Raw genomic sequence first — 13,377 nt, 5'->3', positions numbered from 1 at the left:
ACAGAGCTTTCATTTTGCAGAGCTCAGCTTTCTTGGAGTGGGACAGTCCACCCGCATTTCACTGTAATACACGCAACAATGAGTTACTATTCAGCGAGGGCCCCATGCCCGAGTTGTAGATCATTTAGCCGCCAGAGCGTTGCCCAGGGTGCACCACGTGGAGGTAGATCTACGTTCCACCCCAGACATGAACATATTTGGGATGCCTTGCAACATGATGTTCAGAAGATATCCCCACCCCCTCTTACTCCCACTGGTTTATGGACAGCCCTGCAGGATTCATGATGTCAATTATCTCCAGCACTACTTCACACGTTAATCGAATCCATACCCCGTCGTGTTGCGGCACTTCTGCGTGCTCGCGGGGGCCCTGCACGATATTAGGCAGGTATACCTGTTTTCTTTTTTTGCTCTTCAAGGTAAAACTTAGTACTGATATTATGTAAAAAATTTTGAGAATGAAATAAGTCTGGAGCGCATGTGAAAACAAATTCAATAGCCGAAATTAAATAAACGCTAGCCAATACCATCTCCCTTCCTATACGCAGTGATCTTGCTATTTTGAAATTTATTCACTCGTCATCTCCATTATCTTGTAATTTTGAACCCAATCCAGAAGACAAGGGAACTCCTGTATCAAATAACTTTTTGATAGAACTAACCAGTACTTGAGTTAAATGGAGAGAAAAGCCTCTCACGGGTAGGGGGTTCTAACGCATGATCTGTCTACCACTAAAGATATCTTACGTCAGCACTCTAGCCAGTGCAAGCCGGGAGTAGAATACGTATTAACCAGCCATCGCTAGGATTCGAAGATTGGTCACCTCATTCTAAAATTTTAAAGATGACTTTTTGAACCTGCTTTCTTTCTTTCTTTTTTTTTTTGTATTGTGAAAATGTTTATAACTAAAATGGCCCACCCTTATAAAAATCTCTGGGCACAATTATAGTTGCCAGTTTAAGCAGATAGTGATTTTGCACCAGTTCAAATATTGAGTTAATCAGTAATTCTTTATTAAATTTATTGTTGTGTTTTTGTCGGAGAAAATAACTAAAGCAAATATTTTTAGAGTTACCTCAGCCATGCTATCAAAGATTGTTTGTGGAATTCATTGTAAAAAAAAATTTTTGGATTCCATGGAACAATGTATTCTAGTTTTCTAATACCACAATATGGCAACTAGGCACACTATTATAATCAATTTAACATGGAATTTAGTTTCATTTTCTTAGCAACTAATCTAATTAATTTTTAAACAAAACATGTAATACAATTCTTACAGTTTTCCTTCCTAATATATGAGTGCTTTATCATTGAAATGTTTGCTTGTGTTTTTCTTTAAAAAACACAAGCAAACAAATTTTTTAAATGTTTTCTTTAAAAAAACAACTGATAAGCTAAAATATTAATAAAAATACCTGTAACTTTATTTCTAACAATAAATAATGACATCATACTATAAGTAAAGCATAAAATCAACAAAATCTTTTGTACAGAATTTCACTTTCCAGCAGTTATGTCAGTTGAACAACTCATCAAATACACGAGATCTTTATATGATGTTTTCAGTTAGTCAAGCGTGATCTTTTTAGCGGATGTGTACTTTTCAATAGCAGCTGCTGCCAATGATACGAGAGTTATTATTATTAGTATGTAAAAGGCTCCTGAAACTTCATGCAGTCTTAGGGACTTGTTGTAAACTTTCTGCAAAGGGAAAAAAAAATATGTTAATTTCAGTGCATCCACCAACCTTTTAAAAATATATAATTTTAATCTGCAATGTAATGATTCATTTTTGCTTCTTTTTAACCAGGAATTGAATACACTAAGAATAAGCAACCTTAATAATTGAAAATATGATTTTTTTCATCTGTAGAAATGTCATTGAACTTTTTGTATTGCAAAATGATCTGAAAGAAATTTATAAAATTCCTTTATAAAAAATTTTTTTTAAAGAATAAAATTTTGACAAAATACAAAATTTTTACGAAAACTGTTGAATAGTTTTTGAGTTACCAAATTGTAAAAAAGTCTTTTATTTAAAATTATTTCCTTGTACAGTAGTTGTCTAATGGGAATAGAGTTAAGGCATTTTATTTTTGTGTTGAAAACCTTATCTATTAAGAGAAAAAAAAAACAGCAAATTGTACTGCATGTCTTAAAAATAATTAATGCTTTGAAAAGACAAGAAAAATGCAAGGAAATAAAAAATACAATTTGCTATATTCTGCTAAGGTGAGAATATGATATAATTTATTCTCAGTAAATTATGAAATTAGTTACAAATTTTGTATACAGATGGTGCTGCTAAAACATAAAAATTTTTAATCATATTTTTCTAAAGAACCTTTTCTTGCAAAGTAGCGCGGTTTTAAAAATATAAATAGCTGCTGTCTGTGTGACTATTTCAGTTGTAATATGTAATAGCCTGTAATTCAGCAAAAAAAAAATGTTCATAGTTTTCGAACTTAGTTAACTATTTTCAGATGTATAAGTGTTCTGGTTTTTAAAGCAAATGCAGCTCACCATTCATATTTATTGCCTTTGATTCATTTTTCAAATAGTTTGTTTTTTTCAGACACATGATAATTCTTAGTTTGAACTTAAGCCTTGCATGATCAAATTCTGTAAACATTCTTTGCTTTTTGTTATTTTTGCTATTTTTCTGATATAAATAGAACATATACATTTATTGCGTCAATTTAAATGAAACAATAAGTGATGCATGTTTTATTTAATTATGTACTAGCGTGATGTTTCATGAATAGAAAACTTACGGTTAAGATGTCCATGTTAGGATCCTCACAATTGAAAGAATAGGTATGCCACCATTTTTCATAGAGCATGCGGAGAGTACCACTTTCTAACAGTAACAGAACGCCATGATCTATCATATCTCTAAAATGCAGAAAAAATATTCAAATGTAAACATTTAAAAAGCTTTTATATGGGTACGTTCACACATTTTGTATAAAATAAAAACATCCAACATGAGTTGGTTAATAATTTTGATATTATATTTCTATGTCTACTATTTTTCATATAATAAAATAGATTAAAACTAACTAAATCGATTTATATGATTTTTAACGAGTTTTTGGAAATACAGCATTCATCGTGAGAGTGAAAAAAAGAGATAAGGGCTCAGCCAGCAATATAATTTATAATCAATAAAAAGAAAATATATTAAAAAAATAATCAACAAGTTTATGTCTACTAGATTTTGTTTTTCAAAAACAGCTTATGTTTATGGTTTTGACTTATGATTTGTTCTTTGAAACACACTGTTTTCTCTTTAAGAGACATTTTGTGTTGCTCAGAAAGAAAAATGTAAAAGAAATCAATTCCAACTAATTAAATACAGGTTTCTATTCTAGTGAACCAAAGAATGAAATGTATGCCAATGTGTTGACGTACTATTTTGCTCATATTCCAAGCGCTATCACTTTCCCAACCATTGAAAAAGTGAACTCGTCCGCTAAGCCTTCTCTACAATTGCTAACTCATTCTGATTGAATCATACATAAATAAAAAATAACATTTTTAAAAACCACGTTCTTGTAGTGGAGAATAATAATAAAAAATAAAAATTTGAAAAACGAAAAACTTGGGGCGCATGAAATACATTACAGTAATGTTATATTAGTGTGTGTATGTGTGCTCATGAGAATATGTGTATGTATATCTGTAATTGTATCTTAATGTGGATGTGTATGTAGAATATGTTTGTGTATATGCATGTGTATGAGTAAGAAGATGTGTATATATGTACTGTTATGTATTTCATGCGTCCCACGGTTTTCGTTTGTCAATTTTTTATTTATTATTCTCCACTACAAAAACGTAATTTTTAAAAATGTTATTTTTATTTTTGTACTCACTTCCAAAATCTCAATATTTTTTCACTCACTGTACACGAAACGTTTCAACTGACATGTGACACTAATTTGAAATAATCGAATCAACAACAAAAAACAATCGCGAAAATATTAGTTTTTCTTTAATTTTATTTTACTTTGTATGTCTTCTTTCTCTTCAGTTTCATGCATTGTCATCCAATTCTGAACTATGCGCCAGATTTGAGATCTGTAGCTAGTCAGGAAGTTAGCTTAAAATCGATTACAAAATTCGACCCTAACAGACATACACGAAGGCAAGTTGATATAAACGTGGTAATAATAGTTGATATTGATGTTCTCACATTCGATATTAATACACATAATTGGAGTCAAAAAATAAAATGTGAAATATGCTCTATATTTATATAGAATAGCGTGACACTTAGTGACAAAGGGGAGGGGGGAGAGTAAAAAATATTTAAAAGTTTGATATTTATGCTATATGTAAAATTTCAAAGGTAATAAAATACTTGTTATTAGAGTTCTTTGGCAAGGCTATAGCGTGAGTCTTCGTAGTGAGATAACTAGCAGAAACAAACAGGTCACATGGCTGAGTGTTGGCATAGAAGTCACTGGATGGTGATTCCATGATGAAAGCATAAGCTCCATCCGATTCTCGAACTCTTTTCGCTCCTTCTGCGTATGTTCTGGTCAGAACATCTGGATTTTTCTCCATATATCGCCCATACCTCTCATACATTCCGATGCTTGAGTTCTAAAGAGGAGAATAAAAAGCAGCCTTTTTAAAATGAAAAAAGTTTTGCATTCGATAAAAAATCATCAAACGTTTGTTTTTATTTAATCAGTGACTCGGCCCGTAATGTGTAGATGTTTAAGCTAAGAACTCCTCCTGCCACAAAGTCTGAGGCCGTCTGGTGCTATGGAAACAAGAATGGTGCATTTTAGGAAGGGTAGTTTCACTCTTAGGACTAACACAAATAGACCGAAGAAAAAGATACCCTTTCGTTTGCCGACCCGAAACCACTCCAAAACAGTGACCCTGCACCCCTTCTTGAAATAGTCATACCTCGTTACCATAGTCACTGCCACAGGTCCAGACGAATGTCTGGAGGAGTTCTTATTTTAGACAAACTATAATGACCTCCTTTCGTATTATTATAGGCATTAGGGGAGAGTGTTATACTTGGAACCAATTTTAACTTTTAATGCAGAAAGTAATAATTCAAGTAACTTAAAAATTTTGTGGAAAATACATTTTACATTTGTATACGAACTTTATTGTTATTATTTTATTTTTCTTCTTTTCTTTTAATGCGAACAAATTCTGTCATACACAAGGAAAAGAGAGTATAATTATTAGAAACACCCCAAAGTTTAACTAGATAATAATAAATATGTTATACTGTTTTCTATACTGCCTTCCTCAGAAGCGATTCTAACGATTTCAATATTTTTGTTTTATGTATTTTTTCTTCTTCAATTTTTGAGAAGAATTCTAAACATTAATGTATACAGCGTGTCTCAGTTAAACGTTTCAGAACTCCTAAGAGGGGTAGAGTGCATCCTGACGACTCGAAATCATATAGCAATGCGGGGTCGGAAATGCTTTCCAGTGCGTTGGCCTCCTCGGTCACCCGACCTATCATGTCTTGATCTTTATTTCTGGGGTCATATGAAAACACCGGTTTATGACACCCCTGTTGACAATGCTGAGGAGCTGGTTGCAAGAATCGCAGTAGCAGTAGCTGCCGGAGAAATTCGAGATATACCTGGAGTATTGCAGAATGTTCGGATGTCCATGCACCGGAGATGTAAGGTGTGCATTGTAGCCGGTGGCAGAAACTTCGAACACTTACTTTGACCCATGTACCTTATGCTTTTTTCAATGTATTATTAAAACGATTTTTCACTTACGGTCTCTTTTTCTTTATGGTGCTTCTGTGTATATCACCGCTTCAGGAAAGCACTTCCGACCCCACATTGCTATATGATTTCGAGTCGTCAGGATGCACCCCACCCCTCTTAGGAGTTCTGGAACGTTTAACTGTGACACCCTGTATTTGGTTGAGTAGCATGGAATAGCTTGATATTAAAGGTTTATTTAACGTTTAAGGCACTCAGCTGAGTTAGGTTCAAAATTAGGGGTTCGTTAAATGTAACATCGATTATTCATCACCACTAGTGAAAAATAAAATGAAATATATCTTACCATAAAGAACTGATTAGTTGATCCAGCAATTAGAGTTCCTAGATCTGGTTTACCTTTTTCAAGTGCGTCCTGCATGAGAAAAAAATGTATGTTAATAAAAGGAAGAGTTTGTGTGTGTGTTTGGCTGAACTGTTTGTGCTAGTGTCCTGAAATTTGGACAGTAGGTGAAAGGAGTTTTAGCCACCGAACCCCCAGAACCATTCGAAAATTTCAATAGATCGCTGGAGAGAGACATGAGACTAAACAAATGAGAAAGCGAATTTTTCTCGTTTGTTTAGGAACAGCCATTGCTTAAAATAAAATAGGCGATTCCGTATTTTCAAAGATAATATCAGTGCATAGAAATCCAACAACGATTTAATCACTCTAGCCAACTTGTTTTAGTTGAATAATACATATATCAAAAGTGGTAGAAATTTCGATTGCCAATAAAATTCAGTGCTTGGAGTGACCAGAATTTGACAGTAACTTGTATTGCCAGCAGGCACAGAGCTCCCGTTACCATTTGAGTTTCTTAACTAGTCAGATCTCTTTAAATCCCGCGATTATTTTCGCATTTATGAATATTGTTAAGAGTTAGCGCAAGTACTCCTACTTTCCTCACAATTTTTGAAAGATTTCCCGCCTTGAATTGAAATCAAAATCATTTTGTACTTTCTGTAATTTCGTCAACGTTGCATGTAATCTGTAATAAATTATTTCAGTTTTGTGATCAACGTGATTTTTACGCTCTGGTGTCCAAGACTGATTGTAAATTACTTCTTACTTGAATGACTTCCTGAGACTTCTTAATAGAATGGGTAGTTGTGATGCTTCTCCTTGTCTGTAAGAGGGAGGCACTAAGGTGAGAAACGTAAGCTATAGCAAGAAAGAAGCACATCATCCACCACAAACATGCCCAGACACGATGGGAGAACGTCCTGTAGATGAAATAAATCAGAAAACGGCGAAATTAAATTAAATGATGAATTACAGAATCTCACACTATAAGAATGATATTGCTTTGTCCTTCGACGCAGAATTTTTACTAAACATATTGTATTAATTTAGGTCGAAATAAGTTAAAATATTATATTTCGCAACTTAATAGTTGATGATTCTGAAATACAACATGAGACACCGGTGTCCTTTTTTTGCGTTGTGAATGAAATATTCTAAACAATTTCACAAATTTGCAGTTATTTAGATCTAGAAGAAACAGTTTTTCATCATTGAAATTTATTTACAAAATCAGTTACTGATAAAATTTTGAATATAAATGAGAAAAAGAAATTTTATACTACTTTTTTTCAGTACAAATGTAATTCCGATACTCTAACAGACATTTTTAGTAACTATTAGACTGTTTTTTATAATAAAAAAATACCATGATATATTTTTGCTTGTAATTAAGAGTCAGAAAAAAAATATGAAAGGAACACCGGTGTCCCATCTGCATCAAAAGTTTAAAGTAAGGATCTGAAACATTTTGCGCTAGAGGCTATCAATAAATTTGAAAAATCTTACGAGCTACACATCTGTTACATAAGATAGTTCAGTCAACGAAATTTAGTAACAGTCAATTTCAGTGTTGGCTACTAAATGTTTTAATTTCTAACAGGTTTGTATTTTATTTAAATTTTAAAAAAAAATTCAAGTAGAATTAATTAATCTTATTAGAATTTTATTATTATCTGAAACAGGCAAAATTATGATGATACTGAGATATTATAAAAATAACTTACACTACTAAAGGGATCATTACCATTTGAACCTAAATGTATTGTTTTTGCTTAGCTAAAGCAGCAATATCATGCTATCATATCTAATAGTTAAGTTGTTATTTTTAAAGTATCCTCTATTGCTGATCCGCGCTAAGTTTGTTCTTTTTTATTGTTTTGTTTTTAATGAAACACTAAACATTCTAGTTCGTTAATTATGTATAAGCATCAGCTACGAATTTTGTTCTACTAATTATCACCTGAAATAATTTTAAGACCGTTTTCACTTTTCCATTAAACAATTTTTTTTAACACAATGATAGGCCACTAACGTACAGCATAACGTTATTGACCCCTAATTTAAAGCTCAATTTATGGTATTTGAAAAAGCTTGCCTAGATGATAATAATTTACGCTTAAATCAGATATGCGATGCGTTTCTTTTCTTTAATAGATGTCGTTAGTTAGTTAGTACCTTCTTTTATTAGAGATTGTTTTAATTTCCATGCTTTTGAGTGCTCACTCGCTTGATATTTCTATTTTCAGTTTTTCGTTACCCACTCGGAAAAGAAATTTCATCGACTTTTTAACAATATACATATTAGTGTTTTATGTAATGAAATGTACAGATTTAACATTATTTTTGCGTATATATTTAACTTTGAATAATTTAGATAAGAAAAAATTTATGCAAGGAAGAAAAAAAAGGAATAAATTTTAATTATTTTGAGGTTTTACGAGATAAATATACATTATCAATGATTCCATGTAAAACCTACCCGGAAGTTCAGGAAATTTTGGCTTTCAGCTAACCACAGATTGTTAAACGTACGTCCTAACTCTCTAATTCAGATACAGAAATTCTAGAGGTAGACCTCTTTAAAATAGGTTTTGTTGAATAATTCAACACACTTACCTGGGATAGATACCCGTGTCTCTCAGTAACAACGATGAACACGTGAACCACAAGCTGCCACAGGGTGAAAGATTATCAGTCCCTTTAGATTCCAAGGCTCGTACCCGGTCTGGTGGTGCCACATATCTGCTAATTAGGTAACATGTCCCAGACAACACTAACAGAGACAGTATGACGACAGTCCATGTCTCGGCTGACCACACCTTCAAAAAGCTGAAAGGACTGAATGATGACCTCTCGTGCTGAATATTATCCGGTTTCTTCATCAGGATATTCAGTCCAAATGTCATGAAAGGTTTGCTGTAATCTACTACAGCTTCACGGAATTTTGTTTTTGTTAGATCACTGACTATCATATCTGCTTCCTGTGGAGCAAATGAAAAATAATACTTAGTATGAAATAATGATTTAATTGTTTGCGACACTTTGTACTCTAATAAAATAAGGTTTAAAGTTGAACCATGATATCGGTACTTTGAACAATAATATGGTGCGAACTAACTGCAAAAGTGTTAAGCTGAGTCGTGTTTCCGTACAAATTTAAACGTGTAAACATAACATGCTCACTACTGAAATTTTTTTTTCGTATGCCTGTTTAGGCAGTGGGAGTGCGATTGCTCCTGTTTTTCAGTGGCGCCATCTACGACCAGAAATTGGACTTCTGCCACGCCATTCACACAACCACAACCTGTTTATAGGGCGGGTCACATTCACACACAAAGGAGAAAGGACATAGAACACACAGAGAGAGAAAGAAACATCCACGCCTTGCCCGGGATTCGAGCCCAAGACCTTTCTGATGCAAGGACAGTTCCCTGCCCCCTACACAGGTCGGTCGGCACTACTGACAATTATAAGTGGCTTTATATAATAGCCTGTATATTCTTAAAATACATATCAATAATTTTGAAATTCAGCACCATATTGTAACAACGTCCAAGTATAGGACACCAAATCTCAAAATTATACACAAATTAAGTGGCAAACAAGAGGCTTAACTGTAATATGTAAATAAATCATCTAAGTGTTTTATTTTATACTAGCCGCTAAAGGCGGCCAGCTGTCCGCCACGCTAACGGTTTTCACAAATAAAGTTTTTTAAAACATAGCAGGAAATCTGAAAATTAGTGGACAATTAAAGTGTTCCTGTCCTGCAATTTTGTCTTCATATCCAGTTCTGTTGCAGATGTGTTATAGCTCTTGAGGATGTTTGAAGATGTAACTTTGGTATGGTAACATAAGGCCTATGGTAATCTAACCTATAATATAACTATCAGGTGTCTACCCTTCTTCTTCTTCTTTGAGAATCTCTTAATATCCTTTTCTTTGATAAAATGCAAAGTTTTTTGGAAGGCGGTTCTGCCATCATGTCAGTAATCGGGTTTTTAAGAAGTCAACGAATACTTTAGAACATACTATGAAAGCAAATCATGAAACTTCAGTATTAAAATCTAAGTGCTTACCTGCAAACTGAAACTTTCTGAAATAACTAATTACATTTAATAAAAACTGTTAAAATAAAGAATAGAAAAACCAAAGAGATCCAAGGTAAGTGTGATCGTTCCTTCAAAAACAATTTAATTCCTATTTTATATATTATATGGCTACAACGCTTAAGGAAAAAAACTAAAATGCTAAATACATGAAAAGAACACAAAAACGGGGAAAAATATACTTGAGGGTGCCCCTTGGCGAAATCGGCGACTTATGTTTGGCGTCTTTGCCAGAACTCCGTGGTAACAGGAATAGCGGCCAAAACATAGTGATATTTCAATGAAACAATTGAAAATTTAAACAAAGCTTTTTAAAATAGCAGTGAACAGAATAGAATCAAAATTAATAAACCCACTAAAATGCATTTTGAATCGAAACAAAAATTAATGGAGTAAGCACAGAAAGAAAAAGAGAACAATAACTCACTTCTTCATTAAGCTTGAATATCTTCATATTTTGGTGCACAGAATTCTCTAATTGCAGTTAGGTACTGTCTAAACTACGATCCCTTTCTAATAGATCTTTTTATGATGGGAGCATTTGAACCTTTCACACGACCCATTCAAATCCATCTGATCAATCTTTACGTTCAACCAGAGACATCTTTCCCACAAACAGGACATTTATATCTATTACTAATTAAACCTTCATTCATACACCAGTCAATCACTACTTATTTTCCTTTGTTATTCAAATCGTACACAAACTTAAGATTTGTCTTATTGACAGTATTCATTTTTAGTACCAGAAGCAAAAGTAACCTTACCAGCCAGTATCCAAAGTAGAACTAACGGATCTCTGAAATTACATTTAAAAACAACGCTAAATTCTTAACCAATCAGAATCACGATTAAAATCTAAACCAATCAGAATAACGATTGGTTTTCAACATCGCCCAGCTTGGCGATCAACCTCGATCACAACTTGGCGGGGGCACCCTCAAATATAGTCTACCCCAAAAACGAATTAATTTTTTATGGTATCAATTTCTATTTCTATATAATTTTTTATGGTATCAATTTCTATTTCTACATTGCTACAAAAATTATCGTCTTCGCTTAAGAAAAAAAAAATAGAGCGTGGAAAGAAGAAGAAAAACTTTTTATAACAATTATGAACAGCGACAAATAAATCAAAGCAAAGCGCTCTATTTACGTATGGAATATGTTGCCACATTTTTAATTCAAAAGTTAAACTTTTCTCCACTTTGATAAATGTAAACAAATGCGAACCTTACAATTAAATTATTAATTCCTTCGTATATTATTGGTTTAAGTTGTCGAAATTTAATATTTCAATTGTAAGGCTGGCATTAGCATACATTTATAAGAGATATGCATTTTTTAATAGTTTTTTTAATATGGCTCTTATTTGAAGACGAAAAAGCATAGATTTTCTTACAAAATGACTGATAACTAAAAAACTAATCCAAATTTTTGAAAAAGAAAAAAAATACTTCTTCATTATGTCAAAACATAATTTTGTGTCAAGTTTCGTGCCTGGGCGAGGCTTCTGGGGCGATATATTGTGATTACAGACAGACACACAGCCGCTTTTATTATTATGTATAGACTAGCCGCTAAAGACGGCCAGTTGTCCGCCACGCTAACGGTTTTCACAAATAAAGTTTTTTAAAACATAGCAGGAAATCTGAAAATTAGTGGATAATTAAAGTGTTCCTGTCCTGCAATTTTGTCTTCATATCCAGTTCTGTTGCAGATGTGTTATAGCTCTTGAGGATGTTTGAAGATGTAACTTTGGTATGGTAACATAAGGCCTATGGTAACCTAAGGCCTATGGTAACCTAACCTATAATATAACTATCAGGTGGAGACTTGTTTTTTTTTTTTTTATTTAAAAAAAAGGCCTCAGAAATTGCAAAAGCATAATACAAAAGTTGCTTTCGAAATCATCATTGGCCAATAGGTGAAAACCTCTTCTAATCTTCTTTGACGTTTATCTGATACTTCTTGGGCTCTAGAATTGCTTGTCGAAATTCGGTCATGTTCCATCCTTCTTTGACGTTCCACAGACGTTTCTTGGGCCCTTCTTCTTCCTTGAGAATCTCTTAATATCCTTTTCTTTGACAAAATACAAAGTTTTTTGGAAGGCGGTTCTGCCATCATGTCAGTAATCGGGTTTTTAAGAAGTCAACGAATACTTTAGAACATACTATGAAAGCAAATCATGAAACTTCAGTATTAAAATCTAAGTGCTTACCTGCAAACTGAAACTTTCTGAAATAACTAATTACATTTAATAAAAACTGTTAAAATAAAGAATAGAAAAACCAAAGAGATCCAAGGTAAGTGTGATCGTTCCTTCAAAAACAATTTCATTCCTATTTTATATATTATATGGCTACAACGCTTAAGAAAAAAAACTAAAGTGCTAAATACATGAAAAGAACACAAAAACGGGGGAAAATATACTTGAGGGTGCCCCTTGGCGAAATCGGCGACTTATGTTTGGCGTCTTACTTGGTTGCCAGAACTCCGTGATAACAGGAATAGCGGCCAAAACATAGTGATATTTCAATGAAACAATTGAAAATTTAAACAAAGCTTTTTAAAATTGCAGTGAACAGAATAGAATCAAAATTAATAAACCCACTAAAATACATTTTGAATCGAAAAAATAATTAATGGAGTAAGCACAGAAAGAAAAAGAGAAAAATAACTCACTTCTTCATTAAGCTTGAATATCTTCAGATTTTGGTGCACAGAATTCTCTAATTGCAGTTAGGTACTGTCTAAACTACGATCCCTTTCTAATAGATCTTTTTATGTTGGGAGCATTTGAACCTTTCACACGACCCATTCAAATCCATCTGATCAATCTTTACGTTCAACCAGAGACATATTTCCCACAAATAGGACATTTATATCTATTACTAATTAAGCCTTCATTCATACACCAGTCAATCACTACTTTTTTCCCTTTGTTATTCAAATCGTACAGAAACTTAAGATTTGTCTTATTGACAGTATTCATTTTTAGTACCAGAAGCAAAAGTAACCTTACCAGCCAGTATCCAAAGTAGAACTAACGGATCTCTGAAATTACATTTAAAAACAACGCTAAATTCTTAACCAATCAGAATCACGATTAAAATCTAAACTAATCAGAATAACGATTGGTTTTCAACATCGCCCAGCTTGGCGATCAACCTCGATCACAACTTGGCGGGGGCACCT

The 13,377-nt window shown here is 33.1% G+C and overlaps 1 protein-coding gene across 1 annotated transcript in view; it reads right to left on the bottom strand.

Moving 5' to 3' along the window:
- Positions 1–1,406: 1,406 nt before the first annotated feature.
- LOC107446259 (glutamate receptor 3) overlaps positions 1,407–13,377 on the bottom strand; it is a 30,924-nt gene continuing 18,953 nt past the window's right edge. The window contains exons 10-15 of the mRNA XM_016060858.4: positions 8,687–9,051; positions 6,837–6,990; positions 6,071–6,139; positions 4,371–4,615; positions 2,779–2,899; positions 1,407–1,705 (exon numbers count right to left, since the gene is read on the bottom strand). Coding sequence (XP_015916344.1) covers positions 1,571–1,705; positions 2,779–2,899; positions 4,371–4,615; positions 6,071–6,139; positions 6,837–6,990; positions 8,687–9,051 — 1,089 coding nt within the window. The 3' untranslated portion in view covers positions 1,407–1,570. The remainder of the gene's footprint in view (positions 1,706–2,778; positions 2,900–4,370; positions 4,616–6,070; positions 6,140–6,836; positions 6,991–8,686; positions 9,052–13,377) is intronic.

The sequence above is a fragment of the Parasteatoda tepidariorum genome, chromosome 4 (assembly GCF_982258835.1).
Source record: "Parasteatoda tepidariorum strain Cologne lab strain chromosome 4, Ptep-v5.0, whole genome shotgun sequence".
NCBI lineage: Eukaryota > Metazoa > Arthropoda > Arachnida > Araneae > Theridiidae > Parasteatoda > Parasteatoda tepidariorum.
Note: the sequence above shows the minus strand (reverse complement) of the source record. Positions and strands in the feature narration are given on the sequence as shown.